This window comes from Mustela putorius, unplaced genomic scaffold (genome assembly GCF_011764305.1).
Source record: "Mustela putorius furo isolate JIRA1106 unplaced genomic scaffold, ASM1176430v1.1 tig00003987_pilon_pilon_pilon, whole genome shotgun sequence".
NCBI classification, from domain to species: domain Eukaryota; kingdom Metazoa; phylum Chordata; class Mammalia; order Carnivora; family Mustelidae; genus Mustela; species Mustela putorius.
Window position 1 is genome coordinate 18824280 of NW_025422126.1, and position 27484 is coordinate 18851763.

Consider the following 27484-nt stretch of genomic DNA (forward strand, 5'->3'; position numbering starts at 1 on the left):
AAGTGCTGTTGGCCATGAGTTCAATGTTAATGAATCAACAATGTGTATTAAATAAGAAATACACATAAGGTTATGTATTGATTGGTTGATAAAAGTTTTACGATCAGAGGCTCCCAAGATCCTAAATGGGAACAATGGTTTAGGATTCACTAATTCGGTGCGTGTGTGCCATCCCTACAGAACAAAACTATGAGACAAAACCACGACTCAGCTATAACTAGAGCATCGCTTAGTTATAGATAGTTATACATAGAAATGAACTCTCTCAGTTTCGCATAATGTTACCTGGTTCTATAATATACTGTGTGTGAATGGCAGTGGCTGTGACCATGGGCACAGAGGGATGTGGCTGGGCAGGCACGAGCCATGCCTGTGTGACTCCCCTAAGCCCAAGATAGAGGAAACTCAGAACTGAGGATAGTATGTTAGCTCAGGGGTTGAAAGGAAAAGAGACAGAAACAGAGCCTAGGTTAATCCAAAGTCCCAAACAAATAGACTATAAGTCCCAGGGGTTCCAAGATCTATAGCTGGGCCGGGATAACAACAGAAAAAAAAAATATTAAAAATACATGCTTGAGAGTCCTGATAAAAGTTCTGAGTTAAAGCTGGTTTCAAGGCAACAGGTGGAGAATGGAGTCTATATTAAATGATGGAAAAGAAAAGCTTTGGACATAGGACAGTTTCAGCTAGGAGCTGTGGTTCCCAGGGTTGTCTGCCCACTGATACACTTTGGAGCACACTTCTGGTTACTGACAGAAAGGTTAAAGCGTTGGGCCAACAACTCCAAAAGGCAAGCTTCAGGAAGCCCCACAGTTGTAACACATTACTAGACATATTGTTTCCGTCTGCTTTGAGAGACCAAATGTTTTTTCCCTTGCAAGTATCCCATGAGGGATTCAAAAATAAATAATTAACTACTTCTCACCACCACCTTAAAAGAAACCTAAAGCAAACAGACAGCTATTTTAAAAACTTGAAGCCTGCATTTGTTTGGTAATCAAAACCTCCCACTAAAGTCTTTTGTCAGAACATACTGGAAATTTAATTTCAGAACTCACCTTGTCAAAATGTGTGCAAGGTGACTTTGAAATCTCTCACTATTAACAGCCACTCTAAGTCAAAGAAGTATTTTTTACACAGTACCTTGGGTCTCCATGTGAAATGCAAAACCAAGTTTTAGATGTTTGCTTACATCTCCCAGTTGATGAGACATTTATCAGCAAACTGCAACAGGACCTCTGTAATACAAGCTACTTAAAAAGATTTCTTATAGGGATTCCTGGGTGGCTCAGTTGGTTAAGCAGCTGCCTTCAGCTCAGGTCATGATCCCAGCATCCTGGGATCGAGTCCCACATCGGTCTCCTTGCTCGGCAGGGAGCCTGCTTCTCCCTCTGCCTCTGCCTGCCATTCTGTCTGCCTGTGCTCGCTCCCTCTCCCCCCCTCTCTCTCTGATAAATAAATAAAATCTTTAAAAAAAATAAAATAGAAAAAAAGATTTCTTATAGATTTCATTGCCTAATAAAAAGTCTGATGAAGAACTTTCACTGTCACACATTTTCATATTTTTGAGCTCTGGCAAACACATTCCTGACAGCAGGGTAATCAACATGAATAAAGGAAGGCATTTTAGAGGAACTTTTAATCTTGAGGATTGAGATTTACATCAAAGTCTCCTTGATTTGTGTACCCCCAAAACATTTTTTTCCCCAATTATCTTTTGTGGTTTTCCCTCACTGGCTGCTGCTGCTGGGTAATTTTACAACACTAATGCTATTAAAGTATGCACTCCTGACCCCATTGTGACACAAAGCAAATACTGCACATAGGGAATGCAAGCACATAACTGCTAATCTTGCCTTTAAATGCATTTGAACTTGACCTATTGAAATGCCCATTACAGAATGCATGACAGCTTCGCAAAATACAGGAGGCAAGACATGAAATGAGGAAAGCAGTTTCTTTGAAAATAAATCACTGGCAGACTGCAATGTGGTAGGAATTGAGAACAATGCAGTATCACAGAGTGAAGTAACCTGCTTCACCCCTACAAACAAAGCACCACTTATAAAAACTCTAAAATTAGAGCACTGTAGCATCTGATTTGACCCATGAATGACTTTGAGATTAGGGAAAATAATGAATAATACTTTAATGTCAAGAACATACTTTTGTAAATATGGATGGTATAACATCTTTTACCCCGAAGCAAGTATCTTTTCACTCTGCAAAATGATGCAAAAAGGCTTTCCAACTTTGTGTACCTGGCGAGGCATACCTTAGGACCTAAAAGTGAACAATCATATATACTGAAACATCTGCACTCATCCTATTATCCACTTATATCACAGCCAAAGCACAAACACAACCTGGAATGAATCTTGGGCTCTGGTCTGTATTATTCTGATGGGGTGGGGGAATCACACGACGAGTTTTCAGATGGTGCTGGAACACAGCTGTGGCTCTGAGAACTTTTGGCAAGCTGCTCATATCCCACCTATGTAAATGTCAGGCAAACCCGTGAGTGAGGGATTCTATTAGTATTCTTTATTTTGTGTACTTCACAGATTTCTAGAAAGGGAGATAATACCCCTTGTCCACGAGGGAGACATTTGAAGATCCTCAGTGGGTGCCTGAAACCACAGATAGTACCGAACCTTAGATATACTTTATTTTTTCCTGTATATACCTATGATAAAATTCCATTTATAAGTTAGGCACAGTAAGAGATTAAAAACAATTGATAATAAAATAGGACAATATAATAATATACAATAAAAGTTATGTGAATGTGGTCTTCCTCTCTCAAAATATCTTATTGTACTGTACTTACCCCTCTTCTCATGACGATGTGAGATGGTAAAACGCTTACGCAAGGCAACAAAGTTGGGTGAACAGTGCAGGCATTTTGACATAGTGTTATTCTGCTACTACGTATTGACCTTCTGACTATATGTCAGAGAGAGGGTCTTCTGCTTCCGGATCACGGGTGACTGCATGTAACTGAAGCCAAAACCACAGAAAGAAAAACCGCAGATAAAGGGGAATACAGCAAACAAAATCCTCTCAGCCACAGAAACTGTGTGGGTGTAAATATTTATGGCAAATGCAACGTTTAGGTAAACTTGAAATCCTCAGTGACAAAGTATAAAAACTCAACATTTAGACTTAATAATGAATATATTTTATTAGTTTTCAATTCAGAAAAATATATATATAGTTTTGATATCTTAAAATTGTACAAATAGGGGTGACTGGGTAGCTCAGTGGGTTAATCCTCTGCCTTGGGCTCAGGTCATGATCTCAGGGTTCTGGGATCGAGCACCGCATTGGGCTCTCTGCTCAGCAGGGAGCCTGCTTCCCCTTCTCTCTCTGCCTGCTGCTCTGCCTACTTGTGATGTCTCTCTCTGTACTAAATAAATAAATAAATAAAATCTTCTAAAAAGTAAAAATAAAATTGTATAAATATTTCAGTGGGCACGATTGTGAGATTTAGAAATATCCCCCAATGCCCCCCCCTCAAAAAATAAAACCAAAATTCCAAACCCAGCGTATTAAATTTAGAGTTTAGACTTCTTTATTTTCCAATTATACATTAGATGAAATGAGAGTTACAAGAGAGTTGAGAGGTTTGGAATTAGACCACTTTTGATTCTTCAAAGGAATATTTCTTAAATATTGCTTATTTAATATTGTCACAAGTAAGACTAGTGTGATCGTCAGTTCTTTCATTAGGATGAAAATAACACAAACGTGTTCTAAGAGTCCTGGAGACAATTCTTGATTATTACTGCCAAAGGTGCACAATTAGTCTATAATGAGAGGGATTTTAAGTACATTTGTCCAACCTTTATTTGTCTAGCTTTTAAACACTATGCCATGTTCTAAAACAATAAAGGTTTTCTACAAACACACCATGTCTTTACAATAATAAAAATACATTTAAAATAACTATATATATATTCCTTTTTCCAAATCTTTGCAAGTATTAACTCTGGGTTAGTGCTTCCTCTCTAGCAAGATATAAACTCACACCTCATTTTAGCCAGACAAGTATCAAATGCCACACTTGGATTGCCGAGCCTCTCATATTTTGATAGAACTATACTTCCTCTAATTGCAAACCTGCCACCACTGAATGCTTATTATGAAAGCTGGAAAGCGTCATTACACAGTATTACAGAATGTCATTTTCATTCAGGCAATTTACTTTCTCTCTCTCAAACACACTCACACACACACACACACACACACACACATTTAAACACAGATATCTAGAAAATAACCCAAGCTTTGATGAAGATACATAACATGAAGTATCTTTGGTAAGAGTTAAAAAAAGATAAATTATATTTCATCCAGGAAAAAAATAACTGCAGTGAAGTGCTTTTTTTCCTTCTACAGAATTTCTAGTTCTAAGATATAGGCCTTAGTTTTAATTCAGTGGAATCTCATACTCGCTTTCTCCTCCATGAAACCTTAAGTAAAATAACTTCCATCACCCTCCAGCAACTCCTAGCCTGACTGTCATAGATCAATACAGCTCTCTCTAGCCACATTGGGCCTGATCAAAATTTCTTACGAGGAATCTAGACGGCAGCTCTACTGGACCTAACAGGCAACTTTGTTTACGGGAATCTCAGAAAAACAAAGATAGATAGTGGTGTTTCTTTGCTTGAGGGTATTTCTTTACTTGCCCAGAAAACGTAATTAAATACTGAGCCTTTCAGTTGCGATGGACAGTGACTCCTAAAAGCCTGCGTTTTTACTTTCTCAGAGCACTGTTTTGTTTTTACTATGTTGGCAAAAAACTTACTAAGAACGATTTACCCAGGAAATTCCTCTTAACTCTGCATTTTTTCCTCTTCATCCCCACATGCTTGCTCTACCACATCCCAGTAAAAACGATGTAGGAGGAAGTAGAAATTACATGCATTTTTATGTACAGTGTCTAATACTCTTCAGGGATAAAGCCTATGAGTTTTCAGATTTCTAATCTAGGGCCTGTTTACTCTACACAGTGGAGGAGGCTGGATAAGATGATGACTCTGGCCCTCTCAGCGGAAAGAGAATTGCAGTCAATTATTCCTACTTTTGAACGCAGTTTCTACTTTTCCCCACTCTGAATCTGAATCAAATTTTAATGAGAGGGAAAAAAAGAAGAGTTCCCTGTCAATGCCACTTGGTCAGAAAGTAGTGGTCCTCTTTAAAACAAGGATATAATTGCCCCTGGTGGATGCCTACGTAGGTGGTTAAAGATGTTAAGCTGACTGAAGAGCTAGAATGTTCCTGGACAGTCCCTGGGAATCAAGAATAAATTGTGAAATATATCGACTCACAGAACACGGAGTACAACTCAGGTCACATTCCAACATATGTGTGGTAAGGTAGTTTACATTCTTTTAAGACTCACTTGGAAAGGAAAACCTGGAATATGCAACTGCTTTCTCCCTGGCCAATGGATTGGCTGCCATCTATATTTTTAGCAGACAAACAAGGCCCCCATTTTTGTCCACTATGGAGATCTCTCACCACTACAATGAATTATATAGACATCCTAATTGAAAACCAGTTTCAAATGAATGTGCAGATATAGGTGAACTGATACACTGTTTACAAGACAGAACTTCTGTTTCTCAGTGTCTGCACTTGTGAAGAAGGTTTCCTTCTCTGGGTGGAAGGATGAGAGCTGAGAAATATGACCTTGCAGTGAGAGAATTTAATGTGCAGTGTATTTAGCTGAACAAAGGCCTGGCAGACTCCCCTTCTTTATTGCTACATATATTAGAGCATTTACATAGTGCTGGTTCTTGTCTAAATGGTGGGGTTGTGTCCAGGTCAACCAGCAGCTCATGAAAGCTCTAATTCTTCTAGAAGCCAGATGCAATTCTGATCAAAGGTAAAGCTTTTGCTACAATTCTAGTCGCAAAGAAAATGTGAAAGGACCCCTAGAAACAAACCAAACATTACATTCTCTTATATTTTCCCAAACCACAGTAACAGCCAGTTTTGCCAAACACTTGAATATCTTTTGAGCTGTGAAAAGAAAAGCATAATCACATCCTGATGTGTTCAGTAATTTCTCTTTCTTTGACTCCTTTTTTTGTCTTCCTAGTTTTGCTCTTCTGAGGCATTTCTTGCCCTCACCAATACTTAAATTGTAGCCTAACACTGCAGGAAGATTACTGGTAATTTTGCCACAATGCTTAAAATAAGAAATCCACTTTTAGATTTTATCAACAAGAATATAACAGTTTTGTATAGGAGAAACTAAACATTCTGTGTATTCACTTCAAAGAAAATTTCTAGTCTCTGTTCTAAGGCAACATTGCTTAACTCTTTGCTAATTTTAAGTGGCTAGCCTGGCCATTTTTCTCTTCTCTCTTAATGGACCCTTCTTGGCTAAGTATTGAAGGTCTTCTGCTTCTTTCTTTTGGAAAACTTCATCTAGCTAGCTTTTGCAACTTTGTCCTTTGAGAATATCACAGTATGGGATAAAGAAGCTGGGGTAATGGAGTGGAGATTTAGACAGAAGGAAACATAGAGTTCTCATTGTTCTGTGCTGGTTGAAGTAAATGCTCATTATGCTTGATTTCATTTATTTCCTGTCTCACTTGTTAACGAAAAACTGCTTCTTTTCTCCTGAACATGATGCTCATGTGAGAAGAGAACAACAATCCTCTGTTTTAATATCAACATTTCCATGGACGTTTAGGAAGCTGGGAAGTTATGAATCTGTTTATGAATCTAAATTTAAAATTAAATATTAGTTTTTCCTAGAAGCCATACTATTCCATATGTCTTCAAAGTTTTGGAGAACGTAACCCCTTCAGCATAATCGCCATATTTTAAAATGGATTTCTGGAAATTGGTTCTAACTGGCAAAACATAAAAGACTAACATATGTAGAATCAGAAGATACATAGGGAACAAGAGTGTGAATTTCTGCACCTGAATCTGGAATTAACCCATGGTACATTACTTTCCACCTCGCACTAAATAGAGTTTACAGCAAACTCATGGGACCAGATGCGCCTTATTAGATGTGTATGTGACAGGGAGGGGGACAGAGCCCTTCAGTAGCAGAAAAGAGGAAGGATGAACTCCAGTTTCAGCTTTGTGACACATTCAATGGTTGACTTTCTTCCCCTACCACAGTAAGTGCATCAGCACCCGTCACCATAAGGTTACTGTGATATGACTAGGTATCCCCTGTGCTGTACATCTCACCCTGTGGATGATGAAGCAAGCTTCCATTTCCCTTTATGCCTTGGTGTTCTTGACCACAAAATAAGAGTACTCCTAACTTCAGCCTTTTATGTTTCTATAACATTATTGGATATGAAAATATCCCGGACTGCACATGAAAAGGAAATGTTTATCATAAGTAGCACTTAAAAAAATGTATCTTACCAGTTTGTTTAAAAACAACATCACTGTTCAAGCTGGGTTAACCTTAAGGAAAAAATTTTTTCTTAGGTTTTTTTTTTTTCTTTCTCTACTATCCTAAATATTCTTAGGCACAAGCATTATCTGTTGATGACAACAGCCCATTTGCCTCTAACCAGCCTCTTTAGAAATACCTTACGATTTCAGTCTATTACCTGCTCGAATGCTCCAAGGAAACAGTGATTTGGGGAGTAGTAAGTAACTTGGATATGGAGATTAAATCAATTCAGCCTATCCTTTGTCTATATTGCTTTTATTTTTTAATGTAAGTGCTTCTGTTATCACAATCATCCAGCTGGCATTTTAAGTTGCTACATGAAAAAAATCCAAAAAACAAACAAAAAACCCCTATTGTTCCATTTTTAACCTGACTTAAAAAAAGAAAAAGAAAAAAAAAGTAAGCCATGAATACACGTGCAGTATGTATGTATGTATGTATATGAATGTGTCTTTTATTATTATGGGTATGTAAAATCACACCCTTCCTTTGCATAAAGCAGGAGATCTAAAATTAAAAACTGGGCAAACATTCTGTTGGATTCTCTGTTTGAGGGCATATAAAGAGAATTTCCTTTCCTTTGTCCACAGAGGTAATTTCCTACTAAAAATCTTATAAAAATGGATAGTGAAAAGAAAATCACAAAAAATGTATAGGTAGAAAGAGCTATAGTGATGGATTATTCTGTTCAGTTTCTTAAATTGGAGTCCTTAGTTTGGAAGACTGTGAACTCTCCAAAACTGTATGTAATATTTTGTATTAATGTCATTATATTCGCTTTTAATCAGGTTCTCAAAAAGATACATTACCCAGAAAAGATCAATAACTATTAATCTAGTCCAAATGAGAAATCCTAACCCCAGAGTGGGAGCGACTTGCCAGTTATACCACAGGCCAGTGACATCTACAGCTGCAGAACCAAACTCTTAAGGCTCTGATGCTAGTCCAGATGCAAATAGATTTTTTTTCTTCAACTTGCATCCTCTTGTGAAAAAAACACTGCCTGCTTTATTTATTGCAAAAGTAAACGTACTTTATAGAGTTCTCATGATACCATTTTAATTTTAACATCTACTGCCACTGACATGACCATTTTAAGACCTGTCGGACAAGACATAGGCCCAGAGGGGGAACAAAAAAATCCCTCAAAACAACAAAACAAAACTCTCTCTCTTCTACATGCACGATAAAAATCTAATTTATTATTACCTACAGAAGCAGAGACGACTTGAATTTAACACTCCATGTTTGAACATCGACTAGAATTTCAAAGAGACAAAGCTGTTCATCCAGAATAGCAGACCTACCTGGAAAGAGGTCTCCTTTTCTGAAAACAAAACAAAACAAAACAAAACAAAAAACTTCTTTTCCTGAAATTAGGCATATTACTATAATCACATCAATAAACTATGATCAGAAAAGAGTCAGTATTGCATATCAAGCCTCCTACTACTTCAAATTCCTTTCTGTGTTTTTATGAAAATTCTTTTTAATTTAGAAAGTGTTGCCAAGATGTACTGGTTATCAAATATGCCTTCAGAGCTAAATCTGTAGGAACATTGCACATTTCCCATATCTTTTTCTGACTTGTCTTCCCTCCACAGAAGGAAGAAGAAAGAATTCCAAGGAAAAGAAGAAATATCTATAAGTAATACGTTCAGGGGCATTCAATGCTAGGTGGTTTACCATGCTTGATTGCTATTGGTGAATCAGAGCAAAAATATGATGGTAATATCTGTCATGTTCTGTGAAACCAGGCACAATTTTACAAAGGCAAGATAAGTCATTTTACTTATTTCAGCAATGTGCTCTACTTGATAGCGATTGATAGACGTCTACAAAACAAAATCACTAACCTGCAAAAATGACTAAATTCTTAAGTAGGGAAATGTTTTCCTCTGAGCCCAGAATATAATGGTCAGTGAGCATAAAGTGATAGGATCATGCGGTATTGTCCCAACAGTGACTTTAAACTTGATAATTTCCCCTTCAAGACCCTGAATACCAGATAGCACAACAAATAATATTCCTGATTCTGAGCTTAAATTCAAATAATTAATGAAGTATTTCCTCTTGTGTAGAAAGTAAAGTACAGGGTTTGGTTGTTGGTGTTCAGGAATGTCACTGCACTTTCCATGTCTCCAGTATAAACCAACATGTGGCAAAAGAGAGATATTGTGTATCTCAGTGATGACTGAGAGACACAGTGCTCTTCAGTCTCAAAGTGCAAATTAAACAAAGTACCTTCAGAGGTGAAAAATAAGACAATCTACGTTGGGGAAGAAAGTAAATAAGAATAACAGAGGCCAAAATGCTGAACAAGGGAAAAAGTTATTAGTCTATATATTCCATTATGTTTTACAGTAGTGATATTTTCCTCATTACTATGCAACAGTAATAGATTAAATAAATTGCAGATGAAAAAGACCTATTAAATCATCGTGTCTAATGTATGCAAAGGAGGGCAGATTTCCATAGACAGAGGAAAAAAGAAGAAAGAAAAAATATAAAATTAGATACTCTAGCAACATCTACCAAAGTTCATTCGACATGAAGGCCACAGACATCAAATAGAGGTATTAGCATCAGTAGTGAGGAAGAGGAGACACAAAGTACCCGTATTAATACAGAGTCCTGTGCTGTATCTTCAAACATCTACTATATTTGCCTGGAGCTTTCCTCAATCAAAGCTACTCTGTTGATACTCACGTAGAAAATGTAATCTGAGTTTCAATGCATTTTTAATTTCATTCAATCTTGCATGTGTTCAACCAAAAACAATTTAAAGAGGACCAAGGCTATCAGCCTCACAGTGAGCAAGTGCGGTGCCTCCCTAGGGAGTTCTTGAATCTGCCATAAAAATCAACAGTGTGCATCTAATAGTTTTCTTTTCATTTGAGCACTGGAAAGTGAATCATCATAGCAACTATTCTTCAGGGCCTCTTTGGTTTCCCGATTAAACATGTAATGTGACCTGTCATCTTGCCACATCCTCTGCTTTTCCATTTTAAATAATTATAAATAAGAAAACCTTGCTACTCTTTGGCATGGTACAGCTACTTGATTCAGCTGAGCTTCGAAGTCTTGGAAATTGCACTCATTCCTTGTTCAGAGTCCCGGCTCCTCTCAAAGGCTTTCAGCTGAAAGATTCTTTATTGTATTCAAATCTTGTCCCATATGGGTTGTTTTGGTTACTCAGTTTATGAAGAGTCTTAGAAATTGAACTGGGTCCGCAGCAGAAAACACCAACCGTTTTCCTGGTGAGAGAGAGGGAAAAAAGGGAAAATCAGGTGGAAAATTAGGCAGAACATAACACGAAGTATGGGTCAGGAGTGTGTTGAAGGTATTAATGAAGTTCATTTCTTGCTGCTTTGCATATGGAATTAACTTCCCAATTATTTCCAAATGTAAATGATCACCATGAAGGTGTTTTATGTACTTCAAGCTTCCCTGCTAGAATTCAGGATAATTCAAAGAATCTAATTCTGAGCACAGATTTGCTTATAATCAGACAGAAAGTGAGCAGTCTGCCCTCAGCCTTTCCATTAGATGCACGAACCAAATCAAGAGCAGCAGTGGATAGATGTCCATCCACACTGGATCATGTCAGTCTTCTCTTACTGAATGTCTTAGATGCATTTTTCTAAAGATCCCATGAATTGTCTTGGGCAGTGATGAGTAAAAGAAAGAAAGCTATTACCAGTTTGAAAGGATAATTCTAAGTCATTTATATCCATGTTGAAACAAAAGCATATTAATCTGTATCCATTTTCTTGTTTATTTATGCACTGTGATAACTGCACCAAATGCCAAGCAGGTTTATTGTTGCTAACATAAAATTTTAGTAGATAAAATTATACATATCCCTAACAAATCGACTAAATAAATCCCAGGAAATGACTGGTATTTCACATCAATCTTCTTCCGAAGTTTGTTATTTGCACTGAATTCTTCCTAGGATACCAAAATGATTAACAATTCATATCCTATCTTAGATAAATATAGTATGTCCTCATCTTATCTGAGAATAAGTGGTGCTGAAAAAAAACCCAGGAAATCCATTTTGATGGGTACCAAGATTTTGTAATATATATTTAAAAAACTGGTTTTACTGTAACTTTCTACCTTGAAGAATGAAACAAAGAACTACAAAAATAGAAATTTCACTTGTGGCTATGAAGTAGCAGGGACTAGACTTACCTTCAGACATTGAAAAACTAGGGGGAAAAACCCAATATATGGAATAAGTATTTTCAGATACTAGACAGTAGGTAGAACAGAACAGTGGATTCCTAAGATAAAGAGAAAAAAAACCAAGGTGAGAAAACCAGTTGCCAGCAACTGTCTTTGCTTACGGCCTGGAGGCAATCTACAGCCTACAGCACAGAGAAACTCAAGCCGAGGCTGGGATTCCCATTGAGCTGAAGAGACAAAAGAATGGAATTCATGGACAACAAAGTGGCTGGAATTTGTAGAAGGGGAGAGAGATCCAAGGACAGAAGCTCTATCCTCAAGTCTTTGGCTGAGCACTGATGTGCTCCTCTGTGAGAGGAAACTACGTGAATCTGGATGAAGAACTAGCAGGGAGAAGTAAGGCAAACAACTCCGAGTGACACGAGGTTGTGAATAATTCATATTCCCACAAGCCAGAACGGAAAGATCTCCTTATCATACGTGGGCAATGGGTAGTGTTCTAGAAAGTTATCACCTTACTTGCAAGAGGCAGGATGGATGTTGGTAAAATTAGCCTGAGACTGAAGGTGCTCTGGATCTATACCCGGAAAGATCAAACTGAACCCAAGTCACAAAACTTCATGCCAGAAACAAGTCCAACAGTATTGAAAAGAGATCAGAATCTGGCACTGAACATCTAAACTGCACAATGTACAGTACTCCGTGAGAAATCACCGAGAATTTTCTAAACCAAAAGTGGGAGTGTTATGGGTTGAATTATGTCCCCTCAAAATTCATTATGTTGAAAAATCAAACTGCCAGTACTTCAGAATATAGCTGTATTTGGAGATGAAAGTTTTAAAGATGTGATTAAGTTAAAATAAAGCTTTAGAGTAGATCCTATTCCAATCTGACGAATGTCTTTATAAGAGAATATTGGATACACAGAGAGACATGAGAGAACACCAATGTTCAGAAAAAAAGATCATACGAAGAGGCACCAAGAGGGTCATCATCTGCAAGGCCAGGAGGGAGGTTTCCGAGGAAATCAACCCTGCTGGCATCTTGATATCAGTCTTCCAGCCTGTACGGCTTTGAGAAAATAAATTTCTGTTGTTTAATCTACTCAGTCTGTGGGATTTTGGTACGGAAGCAAGTCCTAGCCAACTAATACAGAAAGAAGAAAGATCAGTCAATAGAAACAGGCCCAGAATGACAAAAATGATGGACTTATCAAACATTTCATAGAAACAGTTATGAGAAACATGTTTCATTATATTCAAAGGAAAGCATCACCATGATGAGAAGAGGAAAAGAAGATTTTTAAAAGGCCTAAGTGGAAAGTCTAGTGATTAATGGAATATTTAAGATCATAAATATTCTGATGGGTTAACAGACAAATAGGAACTGGAGAAAGTAAACTTAGAGGCCTGGTGCTACAATCTATCCAAAAGGACCACACAGAAAACAAAAAGATGAACAGGAGCTCAGTGACCTGTGGCACTGAAGGAGCAGGAGGCTGGCTGAGGACAAAGCAAAGGCTGGCACCTTGCACCCCCACTTCATCCGCTCCCCTCCATATGTGTAGCATTCCTCAGGCACCCCTGACTGCCATAAAACGATAAATAGTTAACTTGCAGAGATCACAGTCCTGCAAGGTAGGAGTCTCCCTTGGTTTGCAAATGTCCTTGAGATTTACAACAAAGAAGTTACCTTATCAATAGCCCTAATGTCACCCTCCCCTCCATGAAAAACGGAAGGAGGTGGAGGTAGAAGGAAAAGTAAATAAAGTTAAATTTCTTCTAAACCTAAATCTCATTAACAAGGATGCTTGATAGCAGGAATGTAAGATTCCACCAGGAGACTCCCAATTGTCTTTACTTGATAAGAAACCAGGCCTTCAATATCCTGGTAGTGCTTTTTTTGCATGTGTGGGCTAACCGGCCAGTTCTGCTTCTGTAAGATTGCTTTGTCTGCTTTCGCGCGGGGTCCCCTGACCCAATCCACTGACGCCAAGTATGCCTGTTCAAACTATCAATCAATCAGCTCAGCCCCACCCGAAACTTGTTTGTATCTGTCTATAAAAATCCTGCACCAACCCAGCTCTGGACCTCTCGGCGTTATCAGCAACGAGCGGCCCAGAGGTCCAGGTTCGAACCTGCAATAAACGACCCTTGCTGATTGGCTTTGACTCACGTCTCTGGTGGTCTTTTAAGGTGGGGGTAATATTCAATTGGCATTTCAGCACAATATCAACTATTCTAACACAGATGTAATTGTAGTCCCAACATGAGAGAAGACAAAGGGAAAGAGAAAAAAAAAAACACTTAAAAAATAGTTGCCAATTTTCCCCCCAATTTGATGAAATCAAATACATAGATCCAAGGATCTAATGAACCCCAAGGAGAATACACACACACAAAAAACATGCAAGTCAATATAATAAAATGAATCATGGAATAATACATTGAAAACTAATGATGTACTGTATGGTGACTAACATAACATAATTTAAAAATTTTTTTTAATAAATAAAATAAATAAAACTGAAAACCAGTGACAAAGAGAAAAATATAAAAATAGCCAGAGGAGGCAAAAAGACACACTACAAATAAATAAACACACGATGAAAGACGGAGCTCTTATGAAAAACTATGCATGCAGTGGGGTGGGAAGTTGGGCGAGCCTGGTGGTGGCTATTATGGAGGGCACGTATTGCATGGCGCACTGGATGTGGAGCATAAAAAATGAATTCTGGTACACTGAAAAGAAATTAAAAAAACAACAACCATGCATGTCAGGAGGCAATAAAGCAACATTTTCAAAGTGCTGAAAGACAAGAGAAAATCCATCTATTCCATACCAAGCAAATTCTACACTAAACACAAATAACTTTCAAAACTAAGGATGGAATACAAGGTTTTCAAACAAAAAGGGAGAGAATTCATCACCAGCAAACCAGCACTATCAAGTATATTAAAGAAAATTCTTCAGGAAGGACAATGGAATGAGATGAAAATTTGAATCTACCCAGAGGAATAAAGATTACAAAAATGGTAAATGTGTGAATAAATATAATGTGCATTTTGTCTCATTTTTAATCTCTTGGAAATATAATTGATACCTGAAAGAAATGTACTAACAATGCATCATGGAGTTTAGAGTATATGGAAAAGAATGATAGATAAGAACAACAGCCAAAGATATGCAGAGGGAATGGAAGTACAGAAAGTGGTATATTATTATTTGGAGTTCACCGTGATAAGCCAATGATGTACACTCTGAACCTATAACAATATTCCTCTGATTTTAGCTTCATCAGAATTATTTGAGGGACTTCACAGACCACAGACCAGCTGGTCCACTGACCATCCCTAGAGCTTCTGACACGGGAGATCTTGGATAGTGCTCAAGAATTCACTTTTCTAACAAGTTCCAGGTGATGCTGGTCCAAGGAATAAAATTTGGGAGGTAATGCCTTAAAGAAATCACTAAAAGCAAATAGACAGAGAAGTATGGCTAATAGGTCAATATAGGAGAAAAAAAATGGAGTCATAAATGTACTCAATCTAAAAGAAGGTAGATGAAGAAAGAAAGAAAGAAAAAGAACAAATGAGATAAATAGAAAGCAATAGTAAACTGTTGGATTTAAACCTAATCAAAGGGAGCCAAGAATACTCAATGAGAAAAAAAAAATCTCTTCAATAAATGGTTCTGTAAAAACTGGGTATTTACATGCATAAGAATGAAACTGGACCCTTATTTTATACTACTCACAAAAATTTACTTGAAAAGAACTAAAGACTTAAATATAAGATCTGAAACTGATGAGGGAGCACGAGGCTGGCTGAAGAAAAGCAAAAGCTGGCGCCTTGCACCCCCCTCTCCATCCGCTCCGCCTCTGTCATATGTGTAGCATCCCTCAGGCAGCCCTGACTGCTGTGAACAATAAGCAAATAGGTAACTTGCAGAGCTCACAATCCTGCTAGACAGGAGTCTCCCTTGGCTTGCAAATGTCCTAAATCTCACTAACAAAGACGATTGATAGCAGGATTGTGACATCCCACCAAAAAGTCTCCCAACGATCTTAGTGTTAATGGCTGGTCTAAAGACAACATTGATCCAGCCGCAGGGGCAAGGCCTCAGGTAGGCCTGGGACATCCAGGCACCTTGTAGGCCCTCTTTAGCATATGAAAACTCCATTGAAACCTCCCTTCCCCTCACCTTCCCCCAAACGCAGGGTACCTAACCTGCCATCCCTCACAACCCCAGGCGGCAGCTCTTCCTGCCCACGGGTCCTGTTCCCGTGCTACCATCATTTTGCACCAAAGATGTCTCAAGAATTCTTTCTTGGTCATTCGCTCCGGACCTCAGCCCACCAAACCTCACCTAGGTTCTAGAACTTCATCAAAACTATCAAACTTCTAGAAGAAAACACAGGGAAAAACTCCTCGACATTACTCTTGGCATTAATTTCTTGAATATGATACCAGAAGTACAAGCAACAAAGCAGAAATAAATATGTGGGACTGTACCAAATTAAAAACCTTCTGTACAGTGCAAGAAATGATCAACAAAATGAAAAGACAGCCTTTGGAATGGGAAAAAATATTTGCAGTCTACACATCTGATAAGAGGCTAATATCCAAAATATATAGGAAATAATACAACAAAATAGCAAAAAAAAAAAAAAAAAGACAAGAAAAAAGAAGAAAACTAATAAAATAATAGGAATTGAATTAAAAAATGGGGAAATCCTGAATAGAAGTTCAGGCTATTCAAAATAGCCAAAAGGCACCTGCTAAGATGTTCAGTATCACTAATCTTCAGGGAAATGTAAATGAAAACCACAATGGGATAACATCTCACACCTATTAGAAAGGCTATTATCCAAAAGATAAAGAGGCAACTGTTGCCAAGAATGTGGAGGAAGGAGAAACCTTGTGCACTACTGTGGGAATGTAAATTGGTGTAGCCACTGTGGATAATGGTAAGGAGATTTCTCAAAAAATTATAAATAGAAGCACCATATTATCCAGCAGTACCTCTTGTAGGTATACATCCAAAGGAAATGAAATCATTATCTCAAAATATATCTGTACCTCCATGTTAATTGCAGCTTTATTTATAGTAGCCAAGACACAGAAACAACCTCAGTGTCCACCAATGGATAAAGAAATCATGATGTGATACACATACATATTTATATCACACACAAACAGAGCAGTATTATTCAGCCATAAAAAAGAAGGAACTCCTGCCTTCGAACGGATAAGGAAGATGTGGTCCATATACACTATTGAGACAACATGATTGGAACTTGAAGGTACTGTGCTGATACAAATCAGACAAAGAAAGACAAATACTCTTTGAGCTCAGCTATATGTGGAATCTAAAAAAATAATAATAAATAACACCCCACCAAAAAAACCCCAAACTCATTGAAATAGAGAGCCAATTGGTGGTTACCAGTGATGAAGTCCCAGAACCTGAGCCAGCTTTTGCTTTGTCCTCAGCCAGCCTCCTGCTCCCTCATCACCAGGACCAGATGGGAGAGGTAGGGAATGGGTGAAGGTTGACAAAGAATTATAGACTTCTAGTCATAAGAAGAATAAATTCTGGGAATGTAACATACAGTGTGGTAACTATAGTTAACAATACTGTGTTGTATACCTGAAAGGTGCTAAGAAAGTAGATCTTAAAAGTTTTCTTCACATACACACACACACACACACACAAATTGCAATCATGTGAGGTGATGGCTGTGTTGATTAATCTTCTTGTGGTAGTCATTTTGAAATATATATACATATATTAAATCATTACATTGTACATATTAAATTTACACAGTTATGTGTTAATTATATCTCAATAAAGCTGGAAAAGTCCAACACTATTTTTCCTTCATGAAATAATAAAATGTAATATATTTTGTAATGAATAAATATAATAAAATGCAATAATAATAATATATAATGGAATAGTTCAAACACTACAACTAAATCCTCCAACTAAAAAACCCCAATAGGGGCGCCTGGGTGGCTCAGTGGGTTAAGCTGCTGCCTTCAGCTCAGGTCATGATCTCAGGGTCCTGGGATGGAGTCCCGCATTGGGCTCTCTGCTCAGCAGGGACCCTGCTTCCCTCTCTCTCTCTCTCTGCCTGCCTCTCCGTCTACTTGTGATCTCTCTTTGTCAAATAAATAAACAAAATCTTTTAAAAAATTAAAAAAATAAAAAACTCCAATATACATGAAACAAAAACCAATAGGACTATAAAGATATATAAATCTATAATTATAGCCAATGGTTTCAAAACTCTTCTCTCTGTAATTGACAGAACAAGTAGAAAATCAGTAAGCGTACTGAAGACCTGAATACTACTATCAAGCAATTAGAACAAATTGATATTTATAGTGTACTCTATCCCCAAACAATGGAATACAAATTCTTTTCAAGTGTGTGTGAAACATTCATCAAGACAGACCACATTCTGGATAGTAAAACGATCTCAAATAAATTTTAAAGGATTGAAATCACAAAGAGTATATTTTCTCAACAGAACCCAAGTGAACTAGAAATCAAAGCCAAAAAGATATATGCAGAATCACATGTTTGGAAATTAAACAAAATACTTATAAAATAACCAATGGGTCAGAGAAGAAATCACGTGGAAAATGTAAAAATATTTTGAAGTGCATAAAAATAAAAACATACCAACATTTGTGTGATGTAGCTAAAATGTTGAGAGGGGAATTTATAGTACTGAACACTTTTATTAGAAAAGAACAAGGGGATGCCCTTCCACGGACGAACGGATAAGGAAGATGTGGTCCATATACACTATTGAGTATTATGCCTCCATCAGAAAGGATGAATACCCAACTTTTGTAGCAACATGGATGGGACTGGAAGAGATTATGCTGAGCGAAATAAGTCAAGCAGAGAGAGTCAATTATCATATGGTTTCACTTATTTGTGGAGCATAACAAATAACATGGAGGACAAGGGGAGTTAGAGAAGAGAAGGTAGTTGGGGGAAATTAGAAGGGGAGGTGAACCATGAGAGACTATGGACTCTGAAAAACAATCTGAGGGGTTTGAAGGGGCGGGGGGTGGGAGGTTGGGGGAACCAAGTGATGGGTATTAGAGTAGGCACGGATTGCATGGAGCACTGGGTGTGGTGCAAAAATAAGGATACTGTTATGCTGAAAAAAAAAAAAAAAGAACAAGGGTTTGAGATCAATGATATAAGGTTCTACCCAAAGAGACGAGCATAAGAAAATCTTATTAATCCCAAAGTAAAAAAGAAGAAAATAAAACAGAAGTGTGAGAATAATTTAAACTTAATAAAATTTAGATTACTATTAAAACCAGATCTAGACATGTTAGGTTACTTAAATTGAATAAAATTGAACCATTCAGTTTATACCACCAAAAAACAAAGAGAAACAAAAAACAGAATGTGGTTTCCATGAAAATGAGAAAGCGCAGAGTCATTTTGTCTGTTTGTATACATTCTCCATCAACACTGCATTACAATAAGATACCATTACTTTCTTCATAGGGCAATTATAAAGTTAGATTTTCAATTTTTACAGACTTCTTGAAGGCTCCTCTTAAATATTCCACAACAAAATTATTTTTAAAGAACCCATATATCATATATATATTTTTACATTTTACATTATATATATATTTACACTTTATCATTTTAAAGCACCCATATAATATATATATTTTACATATTACATATACATATACATATCATATATATAATTTTTTTTTAATTTACATTACACTCTAGTAGAGTTCTGTGTAATTTGAGGAGTTCCTCTATGTCACTCTCACTAACAATGAGATCCTGTAACTTTTTCAAGATCTATATTTAATCTCTGCAATCCATTTGCACTAAATTTGCATTAGGTCCAACAATCACCCAGAGATTATCTACAAAAACTTTGCTTTGCTGCTCTGGGTAGAGATAGATGCTAAAGCAAAGAATGTTGTTTGGAGTCAGATGTTAGGAACTAGTTCCATAAGTGTTCAATATACTTGTGCATATTTTCCTATTATACCAATTTTTGTTTTTCCATGGAGATTTGTAAGTGTGGGATCTTATAATAATGACAGCTTATTCACTCCTTAGAATACAGACCCAGAAGGTTTGAGTGACTTGACCCAGGGACACAGATCAAATGTTGGACAGCAAACCTAGGTGTTCTTAATCTCTATTGCTTTTGAAACACCATCAGGCAGGAGAATGTAGACACGGTCTCAGGCATTTCACCCAATCCCAGAGTAATAGTTTTCTACTCCAAAGGCCACATAAAGTTAATCCTTTATTTCTCTTTTGGATAATGTATAAATTCGACTAATATCTATGATTGATATATTTTTATTACAAATAATAGGAAAATGGACTTTGGTTTAGGTAATAAAATAATTTCCTGTCATCAAATACTAAATATCTTATAAAGTAATATTTAGAACATCTTCTATGTTTTTGAAAAATTAGTTGTTAACACTTTTAGTATATTACAGTTAACATTCTGTTGTAATATATATAGTGAACATGATGGTTTCTTTCAACATCTCACTGTCCCCAAGAGGGGCATAGTAACATAAAATTGCTATTCTTTCTACTTGTGACCATGCTCTGCTGTAAATGAAGGACATTGAACTTTACAGCCAGGATTCATGTCTGAATTCTGACTCATTAACCATAGCTTGAGATAAATCATCTTTTTTGGGGAGATCCTATCTTCTTCACTTATAAAATAATGATGAAAGCAGGTGACTTCAAAAGCTCCTTCACATTCCTTAATCATACTATTACATAATTCATTTTCTGAATTAAAAAAAAAGGCACATATGGAAGGAACCACCTCATACACATGTGTAAAGTAAATTGAATACAAATTGATTCAGCATTTTAGTTTTGATAGGACAGTATCTAAATCAATTACTATCTAAATCAATTACTCTTTGAGCCAGAAACTTCATTTCAAGGATCCTAACTTACTGCAATATTCCCACAAGAGCATGAGAAAGTGTGTGCAAAAAGAATTATCGTAGCACTATTTGTAACAGTAAAGGACTGGAGGTAACCTAAATATCCCTAAGTAGGGTATGGATCATGTTATCCATATTCTAGAGAATACTTTGGGGTAGAATCACATGGAAATTATCCATGAACAATATATGAGTGTACCTGAAAATGACTACACTGAAGAATTCTGTATTATAGATTCATGCAACTTTTTATTTTTCACTTTTTTCAATTTTTTGTTTAAAAATTAAGGTTCATAATTTCAGTGTACAGATTTTAAATATGTATATGCATATACATACACATATATATGAATATAGACTTTTATAAGTATGTATGTGTGTCTCTACCTATTCTTTCAGTAATTTATGTACTCAAGGTTAACCAACATTTTACATCTAAAATAAGGAGTTCTGTTTAAATAGAATCTTTTTTCAAGTTAGTGAACCCTTAAGATGTTGATCTTTTCTTTTCCTAAATATGCCATGTAAAATTTTTTTTTTTAAATAATGTGTTTTAGGTGCCTGTCCAGAGCAAAAACACGAAGTGAACGTGTTGTACAAAATGTCAACAGTAAATGGTGCACACTTGTTCTTCTTAAAGCAGCTTTGCTGTTTGAAGAAAATGAACCACCAACCAAATAAACATACAAAATCTAAGTCATGAACAGTTTAACAAATTAGAATTCTTAAGGCGTAACCAAAGATATCAATAATCCCAATCTAATTTCTTATAAGTGATCCTCTCCTGTTTTAGAGTTTGGTTTTAGAATTGAGCAAAGACAATAGCAACAACAACAAAATTCCCAAGTTTTCATCAGCACACTATAAAAATTAATACGAGAATGCTTGTCAGAAGTCCGGTGAATATCATTAAAGAGAAAGGAGTCTATGGTCCACGGTGAGCCCCAGGCGAGTATAACAAGATTATCATGTCTTAGATGGAAGATACTGGAGAAAGATGGGAGAAAAATAACCAAAACTAGTGTGACCTTTTATTAAGACTATAGATCACCTTTAACTAGAGCCTTACTACAGGACCTCTGTTTCCAAAGTAATGCTTCTCTCTTCAACCCAAAACTACTTCCTCAAGAGAAGGGAAATACAGAAATAGTTTCAAATATAACTACAACCTGAGTTTCATGGGTAGCTATATTACTTTTTAAAATTTGCTCCTAGGGCTCCACACTATAATTCCTGAAACAAAACCTCTGAAGATAGAGTCAAAGGACCATGATGATCAGTGATTCTTTCAATAAATCATAGTCATCCACGAATTCATAAATTGAAGCTTTTTTAAAACTCTTCATCCAGTCAGATACTTCATTCATTTATAGATATCCTTTTTATATTTATAAAAATGTAGTTTTTAAATTATGAATTGACCAACTATATACTACGAGTTATCATGATCAACCTAGAAGAGCCATAGGGTCTAAGGGAATTTTTAAAAATTAAGTCTTCAATTTATCTACATTCTTACTGGAGAAGTATGTTTACCTAAGCAACAAAAATATGATTAGTTCAAATGTAAAAATACACTGAATTTTGATAAATTCTACAGGTTGAAAGGACAGAAATACAAGTTCAAGTAGAAAAAATAAGGTAAAATTTCCAAATGCTAATGAAAGCTTGTTTGTATAACTTTCCAATATAGGAGGTTAGTATCAAAAAAATTGATATTTCAATTCCAGTAGGCATGTTTAAAGAGTTACACGAATTTCAAAATGTCAACACGTGCAATGTGTTAGAAATTAGAGTTCTGTGACTATTTAAACTTTTGATGAAACTACTTCAATGCCAAATTTAAAATGTCTGAGTAGGTATACGGTTTTCAAATTGCTTTGAGAATTCTCACAGACCAGTGCCCTGAACTACAAGTTTACAGAAGACAAAGGTGTTGGCTAGTATGTGCCCTCAAGTGAACGCTCTCCTTCCACAGTCATCTCTACAGATCACAGATACGTATTCCATAATGCTAAGATTCCTCAGAGGATTATCGCTTCCAAGAAAAAAAAAATATGTTTGGAAATACTCCTGTTTTAGAGACTGCATAGTACAACTAAGGGTTTTTAAAAAATTTATTCATTCTCATAGAAAAGTTCAAAAATCTGATTTTTAAGTGCATTCATTGTTGGAACTGCTGGTAGAACTCCTTTATTTGTCAGTGTGATTTTGAAAAGGTTTTCCAGTGATCACCTGATACAGGATGTTGGAATGAATACCCATTTTAACACGGGTCTACAGAAATTTGAAAGTCGGTAGGAGAATTTCATTCATAAATACTTTAATAGACTATTTCAAAGCCAAATTATAATGATTTGGTGTCCCAGATATGTGAGGTGGTCCCTCCCTTGCCTCCTCCTTTGCTAGTGATAATTGAGTGTTTAAGCGATTTTGTAAGTTGTAAACCCATTACCCAATTCATCTTTAAAAACTACATGTAATGACTTGAGGATATTTTAATTTGATTATTAGCCACATGGCACATTTCCTGAGCAACAGTACTTACCCTCTGTTACATTTTGCTATTTCATCAAACAGAAGTTTCCACCGAGGACGTCCAATAAAAAGTCTTGAATTCAGTGCTTGATATTTTTCTCCAATTATTTTCTGCCAAAAAGAAATCACTATATTTTATATGACACAGGATTGGACGAATAACCGACTTCTCTAACATCATTTCTACTGGTACTGTGGCTTCCTACCAAATTGCTGTGATATCAGGAATATAAGTATAAAATGGCAAGCTATTAAGTACAGTCATTTCGAAGCATCATTTCCTTCCTCTTTTCCTTTAAAATCCATTAACTTCTTGAGTGCCATTATTACAAATGGCTGATTTTCCTAGACTTTAGTTTGTTGCTTCATTTTTAACAACCGCAGTGTTAAAGAATGCATTTTAATTGCCTACTCTCAAAACGGGTGCTACACATAAACGTTATTGAAGTGCTTTTGCACTGCCAATACAGTCATCATATTTGGCTCATTATATGAGTAAAATACTACAAACTGTCCTCATAAATTTGGGGAAATGATCCTAGGCAAGACAGCCTAAGACAGAAGGGCTCCAAATCTTGGGTCTATCAACAAATAACTTTTAAGGGGCTGGTGTTTGCAGTAAACAGGAGATTAGATCTGGATTGGCAATAAAGGGTCAAAGGGAAGTGAGAAGAGAGGGCAAAGTGATGGCAGGCAGACAAACTGAGAACCAGTGCAACGTACCCTCCGAACCCTCATTACAGCCATAGCATGAGGAAGAATGATACTGACTTGTTTCATGAGAATAGTAAAAGTGAATTTTTTTTCTTTTTTTTTAACCTACCAAGTGGGGTAGAAATCTGACTAGAAAAAACAGGGTTAGACTAGTTTTGAAGTTATTGACAAGCATTCGTACTTTGTATCACAAGTATTTTAGAAAACATATAATGGAAAATACTAAAATATAACTCGTGAAAGCATCCATCCCCAGACTGACACCCCTATGTAACCCTTCACTGTCATCTGTAAACATCAGTTTCTTCATCTAGAACATGGGGATATCACCAACATCCATCTCTTGGATCTGTTGGAATTACACAAGATAATATGAAATGCTTAGCACAGTGTCTAGCACAGTTAATAAATAATGTGTGATGGCTATTACGACATTTTTAGGTTCCCTTGAAGAGAAGAAATAAACTTAATTAGGTATGTCCTTATCTTGTCTCTCCACATAAAAACTCCCCTTGATAACACAATCATGAGACTGTTTGCTTCTGGTCCAATCTCTAGAGGTAAAGGATTTAAGACAACAGTGAAAAGGAGAGAGATGAACTCAAAAGTCTGTATCAGCTTCCTGTGAGGAGGGCAAATGAAAGGCATAACACCGTTGGCTTCAAGGACAGCCCATGGGTTTTCTGGACACACTCCAAAAGAGGCCTTCCTCTGGGAAACTTCTCTTCAAACCACCTGCAGAAATTTTCCTCTAGCACAGCTCCTACAGTAAATCTTGTATTACCAAGGGGCTTGTTTAATTTATAAAAACATCCAACCACATACCTGTATCCCATCTGTTTGACTGAGGTACAACTGGATGTTGACATAGTCAGGTCTGTTCTCTTGCCAAAACTGAGAGGACATAAAAGTAAATAGACATGTGAATTCTCTCTGCAGACTCAGACTTTCTCCTCTTCTAACATACGTGATTCCACAATTTAAGATGTATCTGGTCTAATCACAGTCAACATTTACAAGCAATATACACACCAGATTCTAGCATTAATAACCTGTGCCTCCTGGCACAATTAGCATAAGCAGCAGTAGTGTAAGAGAAGAATTCTGTTGTCATTACAGATATAGAATCAAGCATGCTAAATACCACACTGATATTCCCCGAAATCCTTCCACATATCTCGTATTTTATTCCTGAATCCCTAAATTATAGCCAAGAGTTCACTCATAAAGAGCACGATTTTCTTACAAAAACAACACCAACACTAACTTAGTGATAAATAATATGCATGCTAGGAATCAAACAATACAAAACAAACAAGACAAAAACGAAAGGCTCTGTTCCTGTTCCTGCCTTCCTCCTACTCAGCCCTGGTTTTCCTTGTACAGAACTGTATGAGGCAGGAAATACACCTGCCAAAGAAAAAAATAATCTGGGGGAAAAAATCGTTAATATTTCAATACCTTGAAAAGTAAAATAAAAAAGATACCATCTAAAGGAAAATAAACTCAACAAAGAGGTTAAAAGGATCGTTGTTGTCCCTATATGCTTCCTTTTACCTTCTTCATTTTCATTTTAAAATAAACCTACTAGTAACTGACCTGACTCTGACTGACTCCAAACTCCTGAAATCGATTTTTTTTTTTAATTTTTGTACCTGAAACTAACATTGCACTGTATGTTGACTAACTGGAATTTAAATAAAAGCTTAAATGAGAAAAATATTTTAAAATATATTTTTAAAAATATTATATGTTACTTGAAATATTTAAAAATTTAAAAATAATTTTTAAGATAACTCTTTTATTCATAAAAGTATTCTTCTTAGGGCCACCTTTCAAGATCCTGAAATAAGGAGAAGTTAAAAGTTAAGGATCAAGCATCAAAAGTGGAAGAGAAGGAGGGGCATACAAGAGCATGGTGGGCTCCTCGGATAACAGGTGTGGATCTGAGTGTCTGAGGTGACAGGACCAGCACTTCTTCAAAAGCCAAACCATTTATGGAGCCTAATCAGCATAGTGGGTTTGCTTGAGATGGAAAGGTTTGCTGGAATTTACTGCAGCAAGAAGATCGCTGATTTAAAGTACTATTTCTATATAGTATAATGATGTTTATAAAGCACCATTATCTATAATAGCCAAATTATGGAAACAGCTCAAGTGCCCATTGACTGATGAATAGATAAGGATGTGATACACACACACACACACAACATACATTATATACACATGCAGTGGAATATTACTTGGCCATCAAAAAGAATGAAATCTTGCCATTTGAAAAAATATGGATAGAACTAGAGAGTATTATGCTAAATAAAGTAAGTCAGTCAGGGAAAGACATATACCATACGATTTCACTCATATGTGGAATTTAAGAGGCAAAACAAATGAGCAAAGGGGGAAAAAGAGAGAGGGAGACCAACTAAGACTCTTAGCTCCAAGGAACATGCTGATGGTTATCAGAGGGGATGTGGGCACTGGAATGGGTGAAATAGGTGATGGGGATGAAGGAGGGCACTTGTGATGAGCACTGGATGATGTATGGAAGTGCTGCATCAGCCCTCTGGAACACCTTACAATGGAAGGTAAGAGCACTTGGCAGGTAACTGACTTGTTTCTATCGCCACCATTGTCTGGCCCTGAGACTTCTAAGGAGTTACTGATTCATCTTGGCCTCTGTTTCTTCATCAGGTCAGTGATAGGTAGCGTTGAACATCATCATTCCCCAGGTCTCTTTTCAGATCTGAAATAATACATTTTCTGATAGGTGGAAACTCTGAATATAAAATCCCAATAAAAACATATTTTACTTTAAGAGTGATGTGATGAATCTCAGCTCCCATAATATTCTTAAAATATAATCATTAGTTATATCCCATCAAATGGTTGCTTCAAGTTATATCCAAATGCTAAATTCATTTTTAGGCCATTTCTGAAATGAATCAGAGTTTATGAGTTTTAACTGTGAAGAAATAGAAACTTCTACATGCAAGTATAGAATAGCACCTCACAAAACACATGGCTTGTGTTGATTCTCGTCTTAAATGTCTAACAGGATGCTATTCTGAGATCGGTCCTGTGACTCCTGCATCAATAACTGTGTTTGGTGTCTACTGCCCCAAGTAAGAACTGTACAAATTTGGATAATGTTTTTTAATGATTTCAATGTCTCCACTTTAACTTACCCATTACTGAAGACAATAATATCTACTCAAGGCACAATGTTCTCCAACTAATGGAACAGTAAGAAAACAGACATGTGGATCAATACAATCTTGCAAGTAGATTAGGATTGTAGGATCATGCACAAATATTATGTTTTTCAATTTTATTTATCCTGCCTATACTCCTCCTCATTTTTCTCCCAAATAAAAAATAACAGGATGTGAGTCCTGGAAAGAATTTTACAGATCACTAATAGGAATCATAGCAATCATTTGTTAAATGCCTTCAAAATGATAAATACTTTAGGTACGTTAAAGCTGAGTCTTACATCAGGTTTCAAGTGCTGTTAGCCTCCTTTAAAGATTGAAAACATAAACTGGGTTTATAGAGGTTAAGTGATTTACCCAAGGACACAGTTCATATATGGTAGAACCATTGT

General features: G+C 36.5%; 1 protein-coding gene across 4 annotated transcripts in view; it reads right to left on the reverse strand.

The window, feature by feature from the left end:
- Positions 1-3556: 3556 nt before the first annotated feature.
- The window catches only part of NOX4 (NADPH oxidase 4), a 169353-nt gene continuing 145425 nt past the window's right edge, over positions 3557-27484 (reverse strand). For 3 of the 4 annotated variants that reach the window (XM_045071523.1, XM_045071521.1, XM_013061923.2), the window contains 3 exons: positions 24706-24774; positions 23177-23277; positions 21028-21615 (listed from right to left, as the gene is read on the reverse strand). In XM_045071523.1, the coding sequence (XP_044927458.1) occupies positions 21396-21615; positions 23177-23277; positions 24706-24774 (390 nt within the window). In that variant the 3' untranslated portion in view covers positions 21028-21395. Of the gene's footprint in view, positions 10702-21027; positions 21616-23176; positions 23278-24705; positions 24775-27484 lie in introns of those variants that run through there. The other variant, XM_004763564.3, reaches the window with a different exon arrangement.